The sequence below is a fragment of the Ictidomys tridecemlineatus genome, chromosome 5, assembly GCF_052094955.1.
Source record: "Ictidomys tridecemlineatus isolate mIctTri1 chromosome 5, mIctTri1.hap1, whole genome shotgun sequence".
NCBI classification, from domain to species: Eukaryota; Metazoa; Chordata; class Mammalia; order Rodentia; family Sciuridae; genus Ictidomys; species Ictidomys tridecemlineatus.
Window position 1 is genome coordinate 36,069,955 of NC_135481.1, and position 26,843 is coordinate 36,096,797.

A 26,843-nucleotide genomic window follows, 5' to 3' on the forward strand; every position below is an offset into this window, starting at 1 on the left:
TTAACTGTAATTCCTCCATTTAAAGATAATTACTACTATAATTTTGAGTGTGTGTCTCTGGTGTGTTTTTTCTTTTTTTCTATGCATTGTATTATCCTATGACTTAAAGAAAATTAGGATCTTGTCTATATCATTTGGTTGTTTTCTTTTTGAGACAGGGTCTTGACGTGTTGCCCAGGCTGGTCTTGCACTTATGATCCTCCTGCTTTACTCTCCTGAGCAGCTGGAATTACAGGCATGTGCCATGACACCCAGCTGTATATGTTACTGTTTTAGAAATGATTTTAATTTCACATTTTATACGTATTTTCCATGTCATTCCATTTCTTCTACAATATTCCCAAATGTATTCCTGAATCAAAAAAAATCTGACTTTTATGGGTCTTGTTAGAGATGCCTGTATAAAGGACTACCACAAGGAATTTATGGCCTCATTAAATGCATCAGTTAAGCCAGCTGGCTAACTTTTACTTCTAGGAAAATGTAAACATAATTTATGTCCTGTAAATACTTTGGTTCCTATGTTTTTACTTTGCTTTTTATTTACGGTTTTCTTTAGAAGTTCCTTTAAAAAAACTCCAGACTTGTTTTTGTTGAACTAAAGAGGTAACTTATTTATAGGTATAATTTATTTATACCTAGGATAGGATAATTAGACTTTCCAGTGGTCAAAATTAATAGTAATAGTTAATGGTACAAAAATAAATAGATCTAGAAAAATGCTAGTGGATTTGAGAAAACTAAGGGTGCTAACGTTATCCTCCAATTTTGTATAAGGTTCTTCTGACTTTTTTCTACATATATACAAATATATAATTTTTTCCTGCATAAAAATTAGATTATAGGGGCTGGGGCTCAGTGGTAGTGCACTTGCCTGGCATGTATGAGGCACTGGGTTCAATTCTCAGGACCCCATATAAACAAATAAAATAAAAGTCTATCAACAACTAAAAATATTTTTTAAAAATGAGATTATATTATAATCACTCTCTTGAAAGTTGCTTTTTTTCATTTTAAAAACAAGAACTAGGGCTGGGGTTGTGACTCAGTGGTGGAGCACTTGCCTAGCACATGTGAGGCACTGGGTTCAATCCTCAGCACAACATAAAAATAAATAAATAAAGGTATTGTGTCCATCTACAACTATAAAAAATATTTTTTAACAGAATCAGAGATATCTTTGTATGCCAATAAATATGGCTCAACATCACTTTTTTTTTCTTAGTAGTGGTACTGGGGGTTGAACCCGGAGACCTCCACCATTGAGTCACAACCCTAGCCCTTTTTATTTTATTTTGAGATAGGGTTTGGCTAAATCGCTGAGGCTGCTCTCTCACTTGTGATCTTCCTGCCTTAGCCTTAGGTCGCTGAGATCACAGGTGTATACCACCTTACTCAACTTCAACATCACCATTTTGGGGGGAGTACTGGGGATTGAACTCAGGGGCACTCAGCCATTGAACCATGTCCCCAGCGCTATTTTGTATTTGATTTAGAGACAGGGTCTCACTGAGTTGCTAAGCACCTCTCCATTGCTGAGGCTAGCTTTGAACTCAAGATCCTCCTGTCTCAGCCTCCCGAGCTGCTGGGATTTTAGGCATGCCACCTTGCCCAGCGATTTCATCATTTCTTATATGAATCATGATTTTGGTGTGGTATCTAAAAAGTTATCACAATATCTAAAGTTATCTTGGGTTTCTCTCCTAGTTCTATACTCTTTACATTTAGGCCTCTAATTCAATTTTTTTTTTCAATAACAGAGGCTGAAACCAAGGATGCCATATTATTGAATCACATTATTTTTTATTTTGAGATAGGGGCTCACTAAGATGCCCAGGCCTCCAATAATCCTACTGCCTTAAGCTCCCAAATTGCTGGGATTACAGATATATGCCACCATATCCAGCTCACATTAATTTTTATGAAGATCTGTATCTAGATTTTTTTTTTTTTTGGTATTGGGAATTGAACCCAGGGGTGTTTTATCACTGAGCCAACTCTCTTTTATTTTGAGATAAGGTCTCTATATTGCTGAGGCTGTCCTCAAATTTGTAATCCTCCTGCCGCAGCCTCTTGAATTGCTGGGATTATGGGCATGCACCACCATGCATTGCTATTTCAGTACCATTTTTTGAAGACTATCTTTGTTTTGTTGTATTGACTTTGCTATTTTGTCAAAAATCAATTTACTATATTTATGTGGATCTGTCTCTGAGTTTCCTGTTCTATTCTATTGATCTAAATGTCTACTCTTGCCAACACCATAGTGTCTAGATTACTGTGACTTTATAATAGGTTTTGAAGTTAAGTAGTGCCAGTTCTTCAACTTTGTTTTTCTCCTTCCATATTATGTTGACTATTCTGGGTCTAATGATTCTCTATATAAACTTTACAATCAGTCTGTCAATACCCATATAATAACTTGCTGGGATTTTGATTGGGATTGCATTAAATTACAAATCAAGATGAAGAACTGACATCTTGACAATATTATCCATGAACCTGGAATATTTGCCCATGTATTTCATTATCCTTTGATTGTTTTCATCTAGATTTTGTAGTTTTACTCACAGGGATTTTGTACATATTACTTGGGATTTAATACACGCTTCTTTTTCTAGATTCCTAAGATGGGAACTTCCTGATGTTAGACCTTTCTTCTTTTCCAATATGTACATCTAATGCTATAAATTTCCCTCTAAGCATAGCTTTTGCTGCATCCCACAATTTTTATAAGTTGTGCTTTTGTTTTCATTTAATTCAAAATATTTTAAAAATTTCTCTTGATATTTCTTCTTTGTCCCATGTGTTATCTATAAGTGTGTTGTTTAAATTCCACATATTTTAGAATTTTCCAATTACTTTTTATTGCTTTTCTCTAGATTAATTCTACTGAGATCTGAGAATGGATATTATATGATTTCTATTCTCTGAAATTTGTTGAGATGTGTTGTATGATTCAAAATGTGGTATAATTTGGTGAGAGTTCCATGTGAGGTTGAAAAAAATGTATATTTTACTGTAGTTGGATGAAGTAGTCAATAGATGCTTATTATGTCTAGTTGGTTAATACACTTTTATCTCATTAACTTAAAATTTTTTTGAATAGGTAATTTACAAATATTATATAAGATGTAAAAGGTTCAGAAGGTTGTTTAGTGAAAGTAAGTCACATTTTCATCCCTGTCCCCAGTCTTCATTCCTAGAAGACCACTCTTACCAATATTAATCTAGAGAAGCGCTGTCCAATAGAACTTTCTGCAATTTGGAAACATTCTATATCTATGCTGCCCAACACAATAGCCACTAACTGCAGGTGACCATTGAGCACTGAAGCAGAGCCAGTCTGACTGAGGAACTGTATTTTATTTTTATTTAAATTTTATTTAAATGTAATGAATTTACCTGTGTGTGACCAGTGGCTACTCTATTAGACAGTGAAGATTTAGAGATACTCCTAATGCAGTGGCTTTCTTCCTTAGATACAGAATTCAGTCACCTAGTGAGTACTTAATCATTCAATGCCCAAGCTGCACCCCAGATCAAATATACCAAAATCTTTATAGTGGGTCTCAGGAGTTGGTATATTTTTTAAAGCTTCCCCATGATTCCAGTAGGCAAACAAGGGAGCTGGTGTTATGGCTCAATGGTAGAATCCTTACCTAGCACATGTGAAGCGCTGGGTTCGATACTCAGCACCACATAAAAATAAATAAAGATATGGTGTGAAAATCTACATCTAAAAAAATATTTAAAAAACAAGAGAGAGAATATAAAATATAGGCAAACATGGGCTGGGGTTGTGGCTCTTCGGTAGAGTGCTTGCCTAGCACGTGTGAGGCCCCAGATTCGATCCTCAAGACCACATAAAAATAAATAAATAAAGGTATTTTGTCCAACTACAACTAAAAAGTAACTATTTTTTTAAAAAGTAGGCAAACAAGGTTGAAATCTGTTGTGGAAAATTAAAATTAATTATTTTATATATAGGTTAGATCTACCTAATATTAAAAATCCAAAAGCAGTAATTTTCCGTACATTTCTTTTTTTTACCCTTTGCCTTAGTTTGGATGATGAATGTCCCCCAAAGACCCAGGTGTTAAAGAATTGGCCTCTAAGGTGGCACCTACCAGGAGGTACTGTAAACTCAGTCCCTTCCTCTTTTACTTCTTACTATGATGGAAACAATTTGCCAATCTAGCATTGCCATCTAGCAACCCCAAAGGCCTGAAAACAATGAGTCCACCCCTGCTAATGGACTGGAATCTCTAAAACCATGATTCAAAGTAAACCTTTTTTCTTTATAAGAAATAAAATTATGGACTGAGGATGTGGCTCAAGCATTAACGTGCTTGTCAGGCATGCGCAGGGCGCTTGGGTTTGATCCTCAGCACCACATAAAATAAAGATGTTGTGTCCATCAAAAACTGAAAAATAAATATTAAAAAATTCTCTCTCTCTCTCTCTTAAAAAAAGAGAAATAAAATTATCTCAGGCATTTTGTTATAATGATAGAAAGCTGATGAACACACCCTTATAGAGTTTCCCCAAAAGCAAACCATTAAGAGCATGAGTATGAGATTGACTGGACCTGAAAACTAGAAAGGAGATTTCAAGTATGAAATAAGATTTTCCTCTTTGTTTATATGCATGGTATAAAAAAAGATAGTTGTATTACATATTATTTTAAGAAAACTCCTAATTTCAGAAAAAGAAGTACTAACAATCTGATAAAAAAATAGACAAAAATGATTGGCCAATAAACATATAAAGAGATACTTAATGTTGCATTCACAAAAAAAATATAAACAAAAATTAATATGAAGTCTCCTACTATGCCACAAAAATATAGAGAATACCTGCATACACAGATGTTTTCTATATTAATGCTAAATTTACAGAAAATATATATACATTTTTGGTGTTGTTCCCAGATCCAAGCTATAGTGCTGTAAACACTGTGTGAATTAATAGGACAAGCTCATATTTTAAAAATTATATATAAATTTGTTGGTATCTCATTAGAAGTAGCATTCATTCCTATTAATTCTAATAAAATGGTTATGGAATTTTTTAGGGGGGAGTGAGGACTGAACCCAAGGCTCAAATACTGTACAAATGCTCTCCCACTGAGGTAGATCCTAAGCTTTCGTTTTGTTTGTGTTTTAATTCTCATAAAAGGGTCTCACTAAGTTTCCCAGACTGCCTTCAACTTTGCTATCCTCCTGTCTCAGACTCTTATAGACATATGACATGAGAAATAAATGCATACAAGCAGATAACCAATCCTTGCTCCTATATCTGGACAGGATTTTTTTTTTTTCTTTGAGTACCAGAGATTGAACTCAGGGGCACTCAACCACTGAGCTACATCCCCAGTTCTATTTTGTATTTTATTTAGAGACAGGGTCTCACTGAGTTGCTCAGTGCCTCGCCATTGCTGAGGCTGGCTTTGAGTTCGAGAACCTCCTGCCTCAGCATCCCGAGCTACTGGGATTACAGGCATGTGCCACTGCTCCCAGCTTGAACAGGATGTTTTAGACGCCAATTTATCTATGGCAAAATTTTGAAAATCGCTTAAAAATTAAATAAGGCAAAATAAAAAAGATTAATCAACCTAAAACTCATTCAAGTTAAGGCTACAGCAGTGCTGCAAAAATTTAGAAGAAAAATACATGGTATATGGACACATGGGTACAGCCCTGTGATTCCAGCAACTGAAGCAGGAGGATCACAAATTCAAGTTCAGCCTTTAACTGAGTGAGACCCTGTCTCAAAATAAAAATAAGACTAGGAATGTTTCCCAGTGGTAGAATGACCCTGAGTTTAACACCAATACCAAAACAAGAAAAAGAAAATACAGAGTCTCTGCTCTCAGTACTTTTTAAAATTAATGTGTTAAGTCAGTGGTTCTCAAATTTCAACACAGATGAAAATCACCCAGAGAGCTTGTTAAAACAGATGGAGCAATTGCTGGGCTCCATCTCCTAATTTGTTCTAGAACCTAAGTATCTGCATTTCTAGTTAAGTCCCTGAGTAATAGTGATATCATTGGTCCAGATATCGCACGTTAGAAATCACTGAATCATTTCATTGTCTTACAACAAAATCTTGTTCATTCTAATTCAGTATGTTATAACAAAAAAATATAAATAAATAAATATATATATACACACACACACACACACACACACACACACACACACACACACACACACATATATTCCCACCCCCAGTACTGTGTATTGAACCCAGGGCTTCATGCATGCCAGGTATGTGCGTTACTACTGAGCTACATCCCTAACTCTTAAAAAAAAATAATCATTTTTGAGACAGGGTCTTACTAAGGTGCCAGGGTTGTCTCAAATTTTCTATCCTCCTGCCTCTGCTTCCTGAGTAGATGGGTTACAGACATGTACCACTATACCTGTTTTTCCTTTCTTTCGTTTGTGGGGGGAGGCTAAAACCCAGGATCTTGAGGCTACCTTAGTATTTTCAAATTCATGTTACAGCTCTTGTCCTTTCTTTATTTAAGAATTGGAAACCCACAAGAATTTAGACATGGAAGAATTTTAGAAGATAACAAAACTCTTTACTCACTTGGGCCTCAGACACAGTAATTTCAGATACGTACACAGTAATTTTAGCCATAATCACAGAAATAACTGCTGAAACTGAGAAGGAATAAAAACATCCAAGAAGAGGCAAAAATGTGCTGTTACTTCTGATTTTCCACCATAATAAGTGGAATTTGGCAGAGAGTTATCTACATAATAGCCAAGAACATTAGAGAAGGATAGAAAAACAATGCGATATGAAGGGGAAAAAATGAATGGAATAAGATGACAGCAAGTGCCAGGCATGGTGCTTACACCTGTAATCCCAGCAGCTTGGGAGGCAGAGGCAGGAAGATCATGAATTCAAAGCCAGACTCAGCAACGGTGAGGCACTAAGCATCTCAGTGAGACCCTGTCTCTAATTAAATATAAAATAGGACTGGGCTCAGTAGTCGAGTGCTCCTGAGTTCAATTCCGGGACCCCCGCCCCCTCAAAAAAAAAAAGACAGCAAGTAGGATTAGGATTTCCAATGAAAATGGATAAGCAGCAAACACATTAATGAAAATTTATACAGGAAAAATAAGTGGCCATAAAAGAAGAAAAAGGAAAAAAGTGAATAAATCACCCAAAATGTGGGGAAAGCCAGGTGGAAGGGTAGACCTGGCAATTTAGCAAGCCCTTGTCTCAAAATAAAATAGGTGGGGATGTAGCACAACAGTAGAGTGGCCCTGGGTTTAATGTGCAGCATCCAAAAACAAAAAAATAAACATGTGGGGTGATTTAATGGAAAGACAAGACAAGCCCTAAAATCTAAATAGCTCATGTAAGAGTATTACTAGCCCACATTAGCACACCAACCCAGCAATATAGGACTACTAAGTATGAAAGAAGAGTCTGGTGTACTTTTAGTAAACAATAAATGACTCCAACACAGCATAGCTTTCATGAACAATAACATAGAGTCATCAAGAAAAGATTGAAAAATGGCTGACTCTTATAATAGCAAAACAAGGATTCTACATATTGAGTAAGGAAATTTAATAAACTTTATATATAAAAAAGTCTGGGGGCTGGGATTGTGCCTCAGTGGTAGAGTGCTTGCCTGGCACATGTGAGACACTGGGTTCGATCCTCAGTACTCATAAAAATAAATGAGTAAAATAAAGGTATTGAGTCTGTATATAACTAAAAATATTTTTAAAAAAAGATCTGGGAAATTAATAGGTAATTAACCAGACATACCAATTATGTAGATATCTGTGGTTTTCCAAGTTTCACCCAAAGAAAGAATGCAGTAACATGAAAAATAATAACCTTAGTTGAATTCTCTAATAATTTTCACTTACCAGTGGGAAGATCATCAGCTTTTGCTAGGTCATTCTCTTCTATCCCAGGCATCCCTGCATCACCACTTCGTTTGATTTGTTCTGCCCAAGGAACAAAAAAGATATGATTTCTGTAACTTTTTCTTATAGAAATTCAAAGTGTTTTGAAGGAAAGTAAAATTAGTTCTTAAAGCAATAGGCTACATAGACTGAATGTCTTACTTCTTGCTTTGGACACAGTTTTAACTCTAAATAGCTTTTACTTTTTTTATCAAAAGATCCAGATTTTAAACAATAAAAACACCTAATCATGGCCAGGCACCGGGTGCACACCTGTAATCCCAAGAGCTTGGGAGGCAGAGGCAGGAGGATAGTGAGTTGAAAGCCAGCCTCAGCAATTTAGCAAGGTGCTATACAACTCAATGAAACCCTGTCTCTAATAAAATATAAAACAGGGAGGGCTAGGGATGTGGCTCAGTGGTCGAGTGACCCTGAGTTCAATCCCTGCTACCAAAAAAACACCTAATCATATATGAACTAAAATCAAACAATTTTCTTTGCAATGAAAAACATTCACTTAGAAATGGGAAGAAAAGGTCAATATCTTATTAACACAAAACAAAATAATAATACCTTTCCCATGTGGAATGTGATTGCTGGACGGTTCTTCATTCTTTTCTGCAGCATTCTCAGCTACTTTGGGAATATTTTTAGGTACTACATGATCGTTTATACCCAATTCTTTTCCATCATTTGATTGAACTTTGTGGGTCTCTTGCTGTTAGATAAAGATTTGGTTACAATAAATATTTCTCAGTTCAAATTGTTAAACCATTGGTACAACTATTATTCAAATATTCTGAAAGAGTTTATCTTTTAAAATATATACTACCCATTCATATTCTGAATACTTGGAGATGTGGGATATACAATTATTTTCTGTTATGTTTTTATAGTGATGTGAAATCAAAGAATAACTAACACTTTTTAAAGTCTCTATTTATAGTAAATGGCTTAAAACATTAAGCACAGGGAAATCTGTTTGGCCATGCTTAGGGAAGGATTCTGCAAACAGACTACTGAGTAGTATGGAGTGCTGTGATAGACTACAGTTGGAAATAGTTCTGGTGCTATGGGCAGAGTGGGTTTTCTATAGGCGTATACAGGAATCAAACCGGGTGGCCGAACAGGAGGAGGTTGGCACATGGGTGTCTCTACATGTATGACAATTGAGATTGTCAGGCTTTTCCCCACATGGAAATAGCAAAAGCGAAATGCAGGCAAACTACTTCCCTGGTGCAGTGGCCACACAGGATAGCAAGTAAACTGAATACACAAGTCAGTGCTCCCTCCAATCTGTTTCTAACAACATCATCATCTTGGAAACTTAAATCTTCAGATACATCTGTAGACTCTAATGCATTATGCAATGTAATTATTGGTAATACCAGAAAAAAATATTACGAAGGGGCTGAGAGCCTAGCTATGTGGTAAATCACATGCCTAGCATATGCAAGGCCCTGAGTTCAAGTTACCAGTAGAACAAAAAAAGAACTACTGGGCTGGGAATGTGGCTCAGTTGTAGAATGCCTGCCTGGCATATGCAAGCCTCTAGGTTCTAGTCCCAGTACTGGAAAAAAAATAAATCTAGAAAAACAAAAGCCAAATCTTATGACTGTGTCATAATAAAGAAAAGGGCTAGCCATGGTAGGTACACACCTATAATCTCAGTAACTCAGGAGGCTGAGGCAGAAGGATTGCAAGTTAGTGAGACCCCTGGCAAGATAGTGAGACACTGTCTCAAAATAAAAAATAAAAAGAACTGGGGTTGTACCTCAGTGGTAAACTGGGTTCAATCCCTAGTTCCAAAAAAGAAAAAGAAGAAGAATGGGTACTTTGATAATTCGGAGCAGTATTCAGCAGTCCTGACAGATAAAATCAACAAACATTTACAAGGTGTTATTTCATAGTTTATAAACAACTTTCATATCTACCTTCTAAAAGAGATAGTTTGGAAAAAAGCAAAATAATATAAAACTAAGACTTGTAAAAGTTAAGTAGCTTATTCTTTTTTTTAGTATTTATTTTTTAGTTTTAGGTGAACACAATATCTTTATTTTGTTTCTATGTGGTGCTGAGAATCAAACCCAGTGCCTCACGCATGCTAGGCGAGCGTGTAACCACTTGAGCCACATCCCCAGCCCTCTTTTTTTTTTTTTTTTTTTTTTTTTTGGTACTAGGAATTGAACTCAGGGCACTCGGCCACTGAGCCACATCCCCAGCCTATTTTGTATTTTATTTAGAGACAGAGTCTCACTGAATTGCTAAGCACCTGGCTGTTGTAATCCTCCTGACTCAGCCTCCTAAGCTGCTGGGATTACAAGAATGCGCCACTGTGCCCGGCTTAAGTAGCTTATTCTATGTCATTCAGCTACAAATTTGTGGAGAAAATATTCAGTCTTTCTGACTACAAATCTCACATTTTCTGGAAATTTGGTAAACTATAACCAAGCTACAACCAATTTCAAGAGCTTAATCATTGGTGAGTGAAAGAATAGAATGAAATTCTTGAATATGTCAATTTGAAAGCCAAGAATGAGAAAACCCATGGAACACAACCTGAACAGCCATTCTACATCTCTATGCATTTTTATTACATGGTAGATCCTAAGGCTGTTTCTATAGTAAGCTCATTGTTTTGCAAATGTGGATAAAATAAACAATATTAAAAATTAAAAGTCAATAGACTACCGTTCAAAAATACTTTTTCATGGGGCTGGGGATATGGCTCAAGCGGTAGCACGCTCGCCTGGGTTCGATCCTCAGCACCACATACAAAGATGTTGTGTCCGCCAAAAACTAAAAAAAAACATTAAAAAATTCTCTCTCTCTCTCTTTCTCACTCTCTCTTTAAAAAAAAAAATACTTTTTCATGAAAATAGTTAACAGAGATGTCCCTTTAAGGTTATGTATGACTTTACCTATATATAAATAAATAAATTTTCTTAATAAATCAAGATGGCTTTCTAAATCAATGTTTGTGACTTGGTGAAGGGACTTTTCAATTATTGTTGTTGTTTTTTTTTTAATAAACTTTTTTTTCTGAAATAGACTTAGATTTACAGAAAATTAATTACTCCTTACCTAGTTTCCCCTATTGTTAACAGCTTACTTTACCATGGAACCTTTGTAAAACTAAGAAATCAGTATCAATAAGTTATTATTAACTAAACCCCAGACTTTATTTAGATATCAACAGTTTTTCTACTAGGTCTTTGTGTGCTTCAAGATCTGACTCAGGATAACTATACGTATGTACTGAAATACTCACGTCACCTTAGTTTCCTCTGGTCTGTAATAGTCCCTCTAATTTTGTAGCATTGAAGTGGTAACCAGTTTTATTTATGGACACTAAAATGTCTATTTCTCATAATATTCCCTTGTCATAAAATGTTTTTTGAGTTTTTAACCCATTAAAAATATAAAAACCGGGCTGGGATTGTGGCTCAGTGGTAGAGCACTCGCCTAGTGTGGGTGGGACCTGGGTTCCATCCTCAGCACCACATAAAAATAAAGGCACTGTGTTGTGTCCATCTACACCTAAAAAATAAATATTAAAATATATATATATATATATGGGCTGGGGATGTGGCTCAAGCAATAGCGCGCTCGCCTGGCATGCATGCAGCCTGGGTTCAATCCTCAGCACCACATACAAAACAAAGATGTTGTGTCCACCGAAAAATAAAAAATAAAATATTTTTAAAATTATATATTTTTTAATATATATATATATATATATATATATATATATATATATACACACCATTTTTAGCTTGTGAGAAGTACAAAAACAGGCAGCAAGTTCATTTGGCCTGTGGGTTACACATGGTTTACTAACTCCTTTCCCAGAGTAACTTCCAAGAAAAACAAACAAATAAATAAATAAATCCCTGAATATAATTTATGTTGGTTTCATATGGTGAACACTGAATTTGTCCCTATGAAAAATAACTCTAATTTCACAGAACCAATCTTTCATGTAGTTGAGGAACAGGGAGTAAAGGATAGGGAGCAGAATCTGGCAGTAGGCCTAGAGGGTAAGGCCTGGTGTGCTACCCCACAAAGAAGTTTCCTAGGGATCTACATTCTTGCCCTGCCTTGTCCTAATTAGGGCAGGATAGGGTTAAGAAAAACTGAAGAGTTAACCATTAATTATTAGAATAGCTTAGTACAAAAGAGCAGAAGGTAAGCAAGGCATGGCAACATACACCTGTAATCCCAGTGACATGGGAGGTTGACGCAGGAGGATTACAAGTTTGAGACCAGCCTGGGCAACTTGGAGAGACCTTGTCTTAAAAAAAAGAAGGGAGATAGACATGGAGCTCAGTGGTAAAGCATTCCTAGGTTCAAGTCCCAGTACCACTCAAACACCAAAAGAAAAAAAAAAAAAAAAACGCAGAAAGAGAAGTATTCTTGTGCAGAAAAAAAGGAAAAGCACTTATCTGTCCGCCTTGGGAGAAGAGAGCAAATCTACTCCATTATTTATATTCTAGTTTTGGAAGGGCACAAATGCCTAGCAAACTTCTTTCCCCCTTCCTCATATGTTCTGCTATGCTCTTCAAACTTCTCAGTCTCAGTACTACCTTCTGGCTGCCCTTAACGCCTCTATACGGTCACTCACTCAGGTCTGCATTCCTCTACCAATCCATCCTCATGTCTCTTCAAAGTAGACTGTACATAGGCAGCAGCTATTCCACTTTGTAGATTCAGAAAATGAAAGAGAAATGACACCCCAATATCCTGCTATAAAACGGTGGAAACACTTAGAACAAAACCCTGTGAGCTGGGTGTGGTGGTACATGCCTATAATCCAGCAGCTGGGGAGACTAAAGTAGGAGGATCACAGATTTGAGATCAACCTCAGCAACTTAGTAAGGACGTAAACAACGTAGTGAGACTCCATCTCAAAATAAAACATAAAAAGGGCTGGGAAGTGGCTCAATGGTTAAGTGCCCTTGGGTTCAATCTTTGGTACCAAAAAAAAAAAAAAAAGAACAAAACCCTGTGTTCTTACCTTATAGAACACAGGTGGACATTACCAAAGAGAAAAACAAATTCTTTCACTATTAAATCCCTGTTCACTTTAATCACAAGACTTTATAAGAACCAAGCCTAATCAGGTGAGATTAGAGGTGAGTCATAAAAATTACTCAGGTCCTGATGGCTAGTGATCTTCAGAAAAATTCCCTCTATTTCTAAAAAAAACTTCATGATATATCAGCTTCAAGTAGATAAATTAATAAAAGAATATGCTATGTTAAAAAATATAAATTAGGGCTGGGGTTGTAGCTCAGTGGTAGAGCACTTGCCTAGCATGTGTGAGGCACTGGGTTATATTCTCAGAACCACATAAAAATAAATAGATAAAATAAGGGTATTGTGTCCATCTACAACTAAAAATATTTTTGAAAAAGTATAAATCAGGGTTGGGACATAGTTCAGTGATACACCATGTTTTTGGCATGTATAAGGCCCTGTGTTTAGCATGCATAAAGTACCACTAGGAAAAAAAAAACAAGTATGAATCAAAATTGGTACCAGGTGCAGTGGTACACATCTGTAATCCCAGCAGCTTGGGAGGCTGAGGCTGGAGGATTGCAAGTTTAAAGCCAGCCTCAGCAAAAGCAATACAGTGAGACCCTGTCTCTAAAGAAAAATACAAAATAGGGCTAGGGATGTGGCTCAGTGGTCCAGTGCCCTGAGTTCAATTCCTGGTACCAGCCCCCTGCCAAAAAAATTGGTTATAGTGACTGGTATTTCTTTCTTTTCTTTTAAATGTTTTATTTCTGTATTTTAAGAAACAGTATCAGACTAGCAAAGATTGAAAAAAAAATAAAAAGTTTCTAATTTTTTTCTTCAAATGGAAGGAAGTAATTGACAACTTTCAGTAAAATGGTATCTACCTTAAATCTCAGAAATATATTAACAATAAAAATTATCATCATCATCATCATCTTTTTCTTTTTTGAAGACTAGATCTTGCTATATTGCCCAGGCTGATTTTGGACTCCTGGGCTCAAGTGATCCTTCTATCTCAGTCTCTTAAGTAGCTGGGGACTATAGGGATGCATTACTACTGAGGGAAAAAAATTATTTTTAAAAGTCAGATACAACTTTGAAAAAATAAATAAGATTGAGAAATCCTTAGCCAAATAGCCAAAAGAATGAATGAAAAGACAGAAATCAACAAGATTAGAGATGAAAAAGGAGATATTACCACAGAGCCTTTTAAAATCCAGAGCATTTTCAGAACTTATTTTGAAAATTTATATTCCAATATAAGTTTGGGTGGTGGGACTGCAGACTAGTACAACCACTCTGGAAAAAAGTATGGAGATTCCGCAAAAAACTAGGGATGGAACCACCACATGACCCAGCCATCTCACTTCTTGGTATTTTCCTAAAAAAATCTAAAATCACCCTACAGTGACATAGCCATCTCAATGTTTACTGCAGTACAACTCAAATAATTAAGTTATGGAATCAAACCAGATGCCTGTCAATAGATGAATGGATTAAGAAATTGTGATACACACACACACATACACACACACACGTACACACAATAGGAATTCTACTCAGTCATAAAAAAGAATGCAATTATGGCATTTGCCTATAAATGGATGGAAATAAAGAATATCATGTTAAGTGAAAGAAGCCAAATTCAGAAACTCAGAAGTTGAATGTTTTCTCTCATATGTGGAAGTTGAAGAAACTGGGAGGAAAGGATAGATAACATGAAGAACCAATCAAATACAAATTAATAGATGAGAGAAAGGAAGTCTAGTAGAGTAGAAGAAGGAGAATGAGAGAGGGGAAGGAAGATTAGAGGGAAAAATAGGGATTGTGAACTAAAATCAATTTCAATGCATGTGTGTTTGTCAGGATGAACCCACCTACGATGTATAACTATAAAGCTCTAATTTTTAAAAAAGTTAGATAATAAAACTACTTTTAAGCTAAAATATCGTAAGACTTAAGAGTGTACTAGGCTGAAGTGCAGTGATAAAGCCCTTGCCTAGTATGCTGGGTTCTACCCCAACACTGCAAATATAAACAAAGATGATATTTTTTGTAAATGTCTAACTTAGCAGTAAAGCTACTACAAACCATTTTTTAAAAATTAGGCAGGCTAGGGCTGGGAATGTGGCTCAAGCGGTAGTGCACTCGCCTTGCGTGCGTGGGGTGCTGGGTTCAAGCCTTAGCACCACATACAAATAAAATAAAGATGTTGTGTCCACCGAAAACTAAAAAATAAATATTAAAAAAAAAATAAAAATTAGGCAGGCTAGAATACTTCAAAATACAATGTTTTATGACAAAAGTAGAATTTTAATTCCCAAATTACATGATTTATAACAAAAACATTTTGATTTAAATATATTTTTTAAATTTACCTTTTGTTCCTGCAAAAACTGGTCTGCTAACTTTTTAATATTTTCTTCATGCTGTGCTCTTAATTCTTTGATCTGTTGTCCACACTGAAAACTAAATTACAAAGGCATTCTTTTAGATTATATAATGTTGGGTTGAATTCTCAAAGTTGTCTGGAAGTTGACACACACATTTAGAAAGACAAAACATTCAGTAAGCAGAAGAGTGAATAGATAATAACACACACAAAAAAACAGACAAATAACTTACAGTCAGAATTTTTAAAATATTTGAACCATTAATAGGAAATATGAAATACCAATGAAGTTAACTGAAAAAATAAATTGAAAAGATGAAAACTCCCAGGGGCTCAGGAGGCTGAGGCCCTAAGCAACTCAATGAGACCCTGTCTCTAAATAAAATATAAAAAATGTGGCTCAGTGGTTAAGCGCCCCTGGTTTCAATCCCCAGTACCAAAAAAGGAAAAAAAAAAAAAGGAAAGAAAACAAACTTGACTGCATCATTTTATATATTGCATTTATAAAGAAACAATTGTCAAAGTTAATTTCAACCACAGAAGAGAAAAATACTATAGAAAACTGTGAAACCAGTTTATAATAATAGGATGAGAAAGACTAGAATTATTAGAGTGGATAAAGAATGGCAACTATTGTTTTGTCCAATAGTATCTTAAACACAACACTAAAATTTTAAACCAGAGAATAAGGGGAATGGAAGAAACCAATAAAAAAGATAAGAGTGTATCATCAAGAAAAAGTGAAAGAAAGCAAAACAGTTGAAGGTGGTAACTTTCTGTGGGACTAAGAGTCAAAGAATACAAATACATCATTCATGCAAAAATATATAGTTCATAAGTACACAGAAAAATATTAACTTTCATAATTATAAAATGCAAATTAAACTTTCTATATGGATATATGGTAGTACCTTATTTTCCTATATTAGAGTAAATATCAGTATTACAAATTAGAAAATTAGAATAATCTTTTTTTTTTTTTTGCAGTACCAGGGATAGAATCCAGGGATGTTTCACCTCTGAGTTAGTCTCAGCCCTTTTTGTGAATTTGAGACAGGGTCTAAGTTGCCCAACCATGTTTTGAACATGCAATCCTCCTGCTTCAGCCTCCTGAGTTGCCTGAATTTCAGAAGTGTGCCTGGCTAGATAATCACTTTAGAAAGCTATCTCTCATCAATGCTGTTAGAGCAAAAAATTGGTAAAATATTCTTTCCCAAGAATTCTACATTTGAGAAGACACACTAGTAAAATAAGGGGGGGGCCTTTTTTGCATAAAAATTTTTAAAGCTGTGATAATCATAATATTGAAAAAAGGGGAAATTTCTACAGTGATCCAAAAACTGGGAAAAATTAAACAAGTTTTGTTACACTAATATGCTGAATAATATATTACCCCTCAATATGTTAAGTCTTTTTTTCTTTTTTCCTTTTTTTGAGACAGGTTCTCACTATGTTGCCTAGGCAGGCCTCAGCCTCCTGAGTAGGTGGGATTATAGGCACCTACTATGATACCTAATTAATAGGTTAAATCTTAAATCCTATAACTACACAGAAAAGTACTAAATACTATTAGGTTAAAATACATTTATGTAAGTGCAGATGCATACTGATAACCTATAGCAGTAAGAAATTAGAAATGGATAAGCTTTTAAAATATGGCGAGTCTTTCTAATTTTTGCTGTATAAATCTAAAATAATAACTTTTACCAAAAATATCATAAAAGTTTTTAATGAATGTTTGCTAGAAAAGTCCCTAAGAGGTTCCCCATCCTCATCACAAAATGTAGAAGTGTAAGCAAGGGAATTGAAGTGCAGAGCAGGAGAAGCAACCAGCACTCTTAGTCTCTTAGCTATTCTTGGGCCATCTCCCAAAGACAGCTTCATCTTTAAGATCCCCTTAAAAAGAATTCAGTCTTGGCTATATCCAATTTGATAAAACTCAGAGATTTAAGGTTTTATGTTTCACAATGGGACACCACAACATAGACAAATTCAACATGTCTTATAAGAAATATTTTCATGTTTAGCATATCAAAATAAAAGCCATCAAAAGACAAAGTGAAACAAACTTAAAAGAACTAAGAATATAAAAAAAGAAAAATAATCCAGAAAAGAAGAAATTAATTAATTCCAAAGTTAAACAATATTTCAGTTTCATAAATATCTGTTGCATGTATCATCTTACCTTTCATACTCTAACCTCTTCACAAGGTAAGTATTATTCTTCCGATAGTCCTGAAGCTGGTCTTCTTGTCGAAGAAACTCCTGTCGAAGTTCAGCAAGTTGTTCTATCCACACAAGGTAAGAACCAAAGGAACTAAGTTTACTGACTAAGAAACTATGGAATGTTTTAAAATTACATACATTTCTCAATTTCTTTATTCATATTCTCAGGAAATTAAATCATAGCACAATTTAATTATCTTTCATAACATACTCATGGTAAGTAAGACTTATTTTTAAAATAATATAGCTTCTGGATGAGGTTGTGGGTCAGTGGTAGAGCGCTCACCTAGCACATGCAAGGCCCTGGGTTCAATCCTCAGCACCATATAAAAGTAAATAAATAAAAACAAAGGTGTACAAGTAAAAGAAATAAATATTTTTAAAAATAATAGAGCTTCAACACCTTTCACATCAACCTGAAATATTTGTAAAATTATATACCTTTGAATATTAAATAGACAAATACTATGCTATGTCAACAGTACCAAAAATACTACCTCTTTCTCTAAACCTATCTGCTTTAAAAGAAGAAGAAAAAGAAATCATGGATATGACCACCATGGATACAGAATTCAAGTCTTCTTTTTAATTTTAAATCCCATCTGTCTACCAATTTAGATGGCAATCACTTTAAATCTCATTTCTAATTCTACTACTCCACTTACTCAAAATTCCATTTTTAAACTCATAATTTCTGATCTAGGGCTTAATTTTTTTATGTTGTTGTTTGTTTTGTTTTGTTTTAGTACTGGAGATTGAGCCCAAGGTACTTTACTACTAAGCCACATCCCCAGTCCTTTTATTTTTTTTCTTTTGAGACAGGAACTTTTTAGGTTGCTGAGGCTGGCCTGGAACTTGCAATCCTCCTGCCTTAGCCACCCAACTTGCTAGGATTATAGGCATGTGCCACCATGTCATCAGGACATTCTTAGTTATAATGAATAATATGAAATTCCAAGCTGGATAGCAAATTAAAGTCTGAGCCAGATAATCTTTTGTAAACATTTAATTCATAATCACTGGCTACCCATTTTCTAGATTTCTTTCCTTTATTACGTGAGTTCACAAAGGAAAAAAATCAGGCAAAGAAGAATAAATGTTGATTTCTTGGAGAGATGATTAAAAAATTACTTAACAACCTTAGCAATTAAGCAATATCAGTAATAAAAAAGTCCTAATTTTTATAAGTGGGATAAAGATCTGTACTGTATAAAAAGCAGCTATTAATGAACCAATACTATGAACCATATAACATCTGTTTTTCATGGAAGGCTCATAAAATTATTCTTATTACTCTAAAGACTCTCTAAAAAGACTCAAGTTGTGTGTGGAGGTGCATGCACATGTGCGTGCGTGCATGCACACATACACACACTCAGATTATACAAACACCTTCCCCCACCCAGAACTAGAGACTGAAGCCAAGGCCTCACACATGCTTACTGCATCCCCAGCCCTTTTAAAATTTTTAAGACAAGGTCTCACCAAATTGCCCAGGCTGGCCTCAAACTTGCATCCTCTGCATATAGCAGGGTGTATATTTTTAAAAAGCAGATTTAGGAGTTGGGGGTAGCTAGATTAGTGGCAGAGCAAGTTACTTAGCATTTGCAAGGTCTTAGTTTCAATCCTCAGCACCAAAAACAAACAAAAAAACTCAGATGTAAACATATAAATGCATCCATGTTAAAAAAAAGAATAAAACTACATCAAAGTGATCAGTGATTATGTCTGGTGGCATTATAACTGTGGCAATAAAAGTTAATAAATTTTTTAAGTTACATGAACATTTGTTGATATATATACAAATGAAAAATTAGTGACTTGTAGCTCATTGGTATAGAACTTGTCTAGAGTTCTGGTTCAATGTCAAACACAACAAAAGAAAAAATATATATTTGTATAAAATGTTTATAGTTAATAGTCTTTACATATTTAGGCCATGTTTTAAATTTCTACTTCATTCTGTTCTCCAATATGTAACATGGTTGATCTATTCTGACCTCAGACAAGTGTGATTAATCAGTAGCCAGGTAACCATAAATAATATATTCAGTTCGTTATCCGATCCCTATTCCCATCTCCTAAGATTTAGCAGGCTGGAAGTAGAAGAAACCCTGCTTGGCCCAAGCTATGAATATTGATTCTAGAGAGACAATGAGATTCCTGCAAGAAGCAGTATCAAAAAGCCTTGAAGCTAACCAGTTCATTAAACCTGTGCTCAGGCTAGATAGGTTCTATAACTGAAGGTTACTTCAATTTAAAAAAAGAAGAAAAAAATCAGTAACTATGAAGAATAAACTAAAATTGGTGATTGTTAGTGTAAACACTTTTCAGGAAAAAGGGAACAGAAAGATTACAGAACTTTCTCCTTATTTAGGCTTCCTTTTCCTAGTCTGTAAAATACCTGAAGTAGCTTCAGAATGAACCTAAGATTTAGTATCATTTCAAGAGGTAGAATGGCTGCTGTCTCCCCATAAAACTATTGAAATTCCTCATCAGGAAACAAAACTTTCATTTATAATTGAAGAGAAAAAGCTTAAAATACAATTAACAAGGAAAAATCAAAACAGTATGAATGAGTTTTAGGCCATGTAAACCATCAGAATATTTCCTGTTTGGATAAGGAAAAGGATTATAAGGCAGGAATTTAAGGCTGGGGATGTGGCTCAGTAGTAGAGTGTTTATCTAGCATGTACTTGGCTCTGGGTTCAATCCTTAGCACCACAAACAAAAGCAGAGATTCAATTGGTGCTTTAAGTAAGTCAAAACAAAGACTTGAAACAGAAAAAATAAATAGACCAGAAAGTAAAGACAAAACTTTTCTTTATCATAATTTAACTTCCAACTAACTGGCATATGTTTTCTTTATATAACCTGGCATAAGATGTATCTATTGTGGCTGCTCTTGGTCAAGATTCGCTGGGAAGATTGAATATAAGTAAGTCCCCAGCTGATAGTGCAGGGCCTTCTATCTCTGAATGTAATATCAGAGTATGTTATAGAAAAGCATGGCTATACTTCCTTAATTTAACTTCTAAAAATGAGGGGTAGGTATGAAAGATGTTATTTAGGACTAGCTTCCCCCACTCACCCCCATGATGCTGGGAATTAAACCCAGGACAACTTGCATGCTAGACAAATATTCTACCACTGAGCTATATCCCAGTCCTCTTAACACTGGGAATTTTTAAAGCAAAAAAATATTTACTTCTAGAAAATTTTGACTTCAAATTTTCTTTCTGTAATTGGCCCAAAAAGAAGGTGAAACACTCAAAATAAATAAATGCATACTAATTCATGTAAACTAGTTAATGTATTATTTCATGAATTTGAAAAACAATTCTTATTAATTTCATTTCCAAGAAATATTTATCACCATAGTTTTTTTAAGGGTCTCAGTATCTATTAATTTCAGTATGCTGAGTATTAATTTTAAAAAATTCAAATCTGGATTTGGTAATTAACTTGTCGAGAAGTTTATTTCATTAGAAACCATTCAAGTTATAAAAGATGAAATTCAATCTTAAAAATCAGCTCATGTCTATAACCCAGCAACTAGAGGCTGAGGAGGAGGATTATAAATTTGAGGCCAGCCTGGCAACTTAGTGAGATCCTGTCTCAAAATACAAAATAAAGAGCCAGGGATGTAGCTCAATGGTAGAGTGCCCTGGAACCACAATCCCCAGAACCATAAAATAAATAAGTTAATTAAAAAGATAAATTTATTTTTATAAAGGACTGAGAATGTAGTTCAGTGGAAAAGTGTTTGCCTAGCATGTTCAAGGCCCTGGGTTCAATCCCCATTGCTTTAAAAAAAAAAAAAATAGTCTAAGCTTCAGTGAGTGCACTAAAAATCAAAAGTCATACAGGTATAGCTCCAAATCAGTCTTTTTCTCTGCTCAAGAGTACCACACAAAATTTCAAAATATTTTAAGATCTACCTCAACACACTCAGTTCCATAAAGATTTTTACTCAGTATATAGGTTGTTATTTTCCTTAACATACATTAACAGAAGCCACAGGACTTCTTACTCAATTGACTTATTACTATTTAATAAGAAATATAATGTTTTTATACTGGGGATTGAACCCAGGGGCGCTTAATCACTGAGCCACATCCCCTGCCCCTATTTTAAAATATTTTATTTACAGACAAGGTCTCACTGAGTTACTTAAGGCCTCCCTAAGTTGCTGAAGCTGTCTTTGAACTCGCGATCTTCCTGTCTCAGCCTCCAGAGCTGCTGGGATTAAATGCATATGCCTGGTGCAAGAAACCCAAAAAATATACTTTGATAACTAGTGGACTCATTTGTAAAAACTGCAAACTGCAAGCAGCACGACAGTGACACATCTTCTGTCATACTAATGTACTCTGTGAGTCAAAAAGAGTAGAAGAAAGACACTGGATGCAACAAAAACAAATGCAACAAATAAGAAGCATTTCTGATACAAAGTTAAAGTTGTTCTAAATCATAGATACCAAAAAATGAACAATTTTTATTTTAGGGTTGCAAAACACAAATAACACTTTCAAATAGTTTTGCTAGATGAGGAGAAAAACTTTACTACATTACAAAGAAAGCTTAGGTTGGCTTCTTTAAGGATGATAAAAATAGATCATCTAATTCTATATAAAAGAGGCTCAAAATGATAAAAGAATAAAAGGATATTTACAAAATTAGAAAGCATGTACTATCCCCAAAAATATACACTTTGAGTCAATGTGTATAAGGTTTTAAAATACACAGGTCTATAAACAAAAAGGTTGAGTTGGTCCTCAGACCCCAAACTCCAAAAGGCTGGCAGATGATATGAAGCAACAGAAGCAAAGTGTAGTGCTTCTTCACTTTACATATTTTTCCCATAAAAACACTTCCTATTACTTCCTATTACTTCATGAAAGAGAAATAAGTCACTTTCTATTACTTCATGAAAGAGAAAATGTGTATATGTGGGTACTGCTAAAATTAGTATTTTTATTTATTATATATTTATCTATCACTCAGGTTTCTTTCTGGTTCCAGAGAATCCAAAGCACTAAGCTTAGAGGACCTGTCCAAAGCATCCCTGAATCTGAATATGTTATTTTAGCACATTAGAATTTTAGCACATTAGACCCAACACAGAGAAAACACTCATCTTTTCTATAGAAATTCGATGGCTTCTAAATCTACTACAGTTCAATTTTCTTTCAGGATTCTTTGAATAACATTTTATTGCATGAACTCTGTTTACATACAAGATTAAGACACAGATCTCAAATTTTAACTTATATTTACAACTTAAAAAACAACATTAAATAATTTTTCATTATATCTTACGATAAAGGGATAAATGTTTTGTCATCAGAGAAGCTTTGTTCAGAAAATTCTCTCATTTACCTAACTAGTATTTCTTAATTCTTGAATAGACTTTTAATAATCTCTATCTTTAATATAATTAAGTTTCTTACCCTTTAAATGATGTATGTCTGCCATCTGATATGATATGTTGTTCTGTAGTTTAACCTGAAAAAAATTAAGTTTTCATTTTACTAAAGAATACAGTTTTCCTCATATGTATCTTATTTTGCTCATCATATTCATTTTGTGCTTGATCATAAATGCAAACAAAAACTGATTATTTATACCCTATCTCTTTTCAAAAAGAAATTATATAAATTCTAATTTTATAATGCTTCTTTGAAATTTGCATGAAAATATTCACTTTACTTGATATACAGTGTAACAACTTTCAAAAGTTCGAAAGTATACCAGGCACGATGACTCATGAGTATTATCCCAGCAATTTGGGAGACTGAAGCAGGAGGATGGCAACTTTGAGGCCAGCCTCAGCAACTTAGAAAGGCCCTAAGAAACTTAGTGAGACAAAACCAAAAAAGACTGGGGAAGTGGCTAAGTAGTAAAGCATCCCCTTTAGAACCAGGTGAAATCTATTCTTCAATCAAAAGGCTAGTGACTTTCAAATTCAAAATGAATGTTTATCCATAAACAAGTAGCAGAGAAAGCCGAACTGTTTTGAAGCAAGAGTCAGAGTCTAGGAGTCCCATTCCATTCTAAATTTCTAAGGGGTTTGAAGAATGAAGTTTAAAATGTTGATATGCAGTCATATAAAATGAATGAAGTCCTAGTACATGATAAAACATTTGAAAACATTATATATGCTGTGTGGAAGAGATCAGTCACAATGGACAAATACTGTCTGATTCCATCTATGTGAATTATAAAGAACAGACAAATCCACAAAGACAGAAAGTAAGATTAATGGTTGGAGGTAGGAAGGAATGAGGAATTTTTATTTTTATTTTTATTTTCCATGCTAAGGATCAAACCCAGGGCATCATGCATGGTGAGGACACATTCTACCACTAAGCTATGTCCCCTACCTTGAGGAGTGACTTCTTAATGGGCATGGGATTTGTTTTCTGGGGATGAAAATGTTCTGGAATTAGATAATAGTGATAATTATACAACATTATGAATATACTAAAACCCCCTGAATTATATTTTAAAAAGGTAAATTTTATGGTGCATGAGTTGTATCTCAATTTTTTAACATGAAAGAAAATGTACAAGATAAAACAATGAAAAAACTCTATGTACTGAAGGAAGGAGCTCACTGTTTTGAAGAGGGAGTTAGGTAACTGGGCAATTACAATATAGCAAAATAAATTATATCATTGGGTTCTATAGACATGATAGGAGAACTTAGTTGGGAAAGCACTTTAAAACTACCCTTGGGGGAAAAGAGGAAACATCCTAGAGATGATGACCATGGCTGAAATGACTCCTGCAGAAAGAACAGTGTTTAGCCAAATGGAAGGCAGGAGAAGTAAGGAGGAAAGATATTCGAAGCATGTCAAAACTTGAAGTGAAAAACACTGAATATTCTAGGAATTGCAAACAGTTCCAAGAAGTTGGAACAGAAAATTTAGGGAAATGTGGTAAGACATACAGAAAGATAAACAAGGTCTATATTATAAAGGATCTGACAAACAATGTAGGTACATCCCATAAAATAACATGGTCAACTCTTTAAGGACTTTTAAATAAGGAAATGAAATGCAGTCTGAAGAGAAAACCAGAGGAAGCAAGATTAGAGGGAGAAAGATGAAAACAGAGACTATGGTCACAATAGAGGTAAGAGAATATGTTGGTTAAGCCAATGTTGTGCAAACTATGGTCTGTGAATCCTTTTTGTAAGGATAACAAACTAAAGATGGTTGTTACAGTTTTTATTATTGTTTTGTTTTTTATTTATTTTTGCATTACTAAAGATTGATCCTTTACAGCCGAGCTACATTCCAAGTCCTTTTTAGATTTTGGGTACAGGGGATTAAACTCAGGGACACTTGACCACTGAGCCACATCCCTAGCCCTATTTTGCACTGATTTAGAGACAGAGTCTCACTGAGTAGTTTAGCACCTCACTTTTGCTTAGGCTGGCTTAAACTCACTTTAAACTCAATCCTCCTACCTCAGCCTCCCGAGACACTGGGATTATAGGTATGTGCCACCGTGCCTGGCCCTTTTTAGTTTTTAAACAGGGTCTTGCTAAATTGTTTAGGCTGGCTTAAAACTTGAGATCCTCGTGCCACAGCCTCTTGAGCAGCTGGGATTACAGGCAGGTGCCACCATGCCTCGTTTAGTTCATTGGTTTTTTTTTTAATTTTTAGTTATTTATTTAAATTAGGTATATATGACAGCAGAATGCATTTTGATTCATTGTACACAACTGCAGCACAACTTTACATTTCTATGGTTGTACACAATGTGACATCACACCATATGTGCAGTCATACATGTACCTAGGGTAATGATGTCCATCTCATTCCACCATCTTTCCTGACCCTGTATATCCTCCCTCCCCTCCCTCCTCTTTGCCCAAAGTTCCTCCATTTTTCCCATGCCTCCCCCATCCCCATTATGGATCAGCATCTACTTTTCAAGAGAGAACTTTCGACCTTCAGTTTTTTGGGATTGATTTACTTTGCTTAGCATGATCTTCTCCAACTCCGTCCATTTACCTACAAATGCCATAATTTTCTTTTAATGCTGAGTAATATTCCATTATGTCTATGTACCATAGCTTCTTTATCCATTCATGTATTGAAGGACATCTAGGTTGGTTCCACAGTTTAGCTATTGTGAATTGAGCTGCATTACTACGTATGGGGATTTTTAAGTCCTTTGGGTATAGACTGAGGAGTGGGATAGCTGGGTCAAATGGTGGTACCATCCTAAGTTTTCTGAGGAATCTCCATACTGCTTTCCAGATTGGTTGCACCAATTTGCAATCCCACCAGCAATGTATGAGTATGCCTCTTCCCCCATATCCTCACCAACATTTATTTATTATGTTTTTTTGTTTGTTGTATTTTTGGCAGTGGGTACTGGGGATTGAATTCAGGGGCACTCAACCACTGAGCCACATCTCCATCCCTATTGTATTTATTTAGAGACAAGTTCTCACTGAGTTGCTAAATGCCTCACCAATGCTGAGGATTGAACCCAGGGCCTTGTGCATGCAAGGCGAGTACTCTGCCAACTGAGCTGTGTCCCCGTGGTCTATATTCTTGAAAACTGCCATTCTGACTAGCATGAGGTGAAATCTTAGAATAGTTTTGATTTGCAATTCTCTAATTACTAGAGATACTGAACATTTTTTCATACATTTGTTGATTGAATGTATATCTTCTATAAAGTGTATGCTCAGCTCCTTAGCCCATTTATTGATTGGGTTGGTTTTTTGTTAAGTTTTTTGAGTTCTTTATATATCCTGAAAATTAGTGCTCTATCTGACATGTATGTGGCAAAAATTTGCTCCCAAAATATAGGTTCCCTGTTTACATCATTGTTTCTTAAGCTGAGAAGCTTTTTAGTTTGAGTCCATTCCATTTATAAATTCTTGATTTTTATTTCTTGCACTTGAGTTTTCTTAAGGAAGTTGAGGCCTAATCTGATATGATGAAAACTTGGGACTACTTTTTTCTCTATTAGGCGCAGGGTCACTGGACTAATTCCTAGGTCCTTGATCCACTTTTGAGTTGACTTTTGTGCATGGTAAGACATAGTGGTTATTTTCATTTTGCTGCATATGGATTTTTAGTTCTCCTAGCACCATTTGTTGAAGAGATTATCTTTTCTCCAATGTATGTTTTTGGCCCTTTGTATATTTGGACATAAATGTATTTACGTGGGATTGTCTCTGCATCTTCTATTCTATACCATTGGTCTACATGTCTATTTTGGTGCCAATA

The 26,843-nt window shown here is 35.0% G+C and overlaps 1 protein-coding gene and 1 long non-coding RNA gene across 10 annotated transcripts in view; one reads left to right on the forward strand and one right to left on the reverse strand.

The window, feature by feature from the left end:
- The window catches only part of LOC120886327 (uncharacterized), a 199,945-nt gene that overhangs the window by 147,143 nt on the left and 25,959 nt on the right, over positions 1–26,843 (forward strand). For 6 of the 7 annotated variants that reach the window (XR_013438810.1, XR_013438811.1, XR_013438809.1 and 3 more), the window contains 2 exons: positions 17,591–17,658; positions 24,624–24,723. This is a non-coding gene — a long non-coding RNA (uncharacterized LOC120886327). The remainder of the gene's footprint in view (positions 1–17,590; positions 17,659–24,623; positions 24,724–26,843) is intronic. The other variant, XR_005729259.2, reaches the window with a different exon arrangement.
- Golm2 (golgi membrane protein 2) overlaps positions 1–26,843 on the reverse strand; it is a 100,106-nt gene that overhangs the window by 42,317 nt on the left and 30,946 nt on the right. For all 3 annotated transcript variants that reach the window (XM_005316504.5, XM_005316502.5, XM_040274928.2), the window contains 5 exons: positions 23,037–23,091; positions 17,543–17,645; positions 15,344–15,434; positions 8,517–8,661; positions 7,905–7,985 (listed from right to left, as the gene is read on the reverse strand). In XM_005316504.5, coding sequence (XP_005316561.1) covers positions 7,905–7,985; positions 8,517–8,661; positions 15,344–15,434; positions 17,543–17,645; positions 23,037–23,091 — 475 coding nt within the window. The remainder of the gene's footprint in view (positions 1–7,904; positions 7,986–8,516; positions 8,662–15,343; positions 15,435–17,542; positions 17,646–23,036; positions 23,092–26,843) is intronic.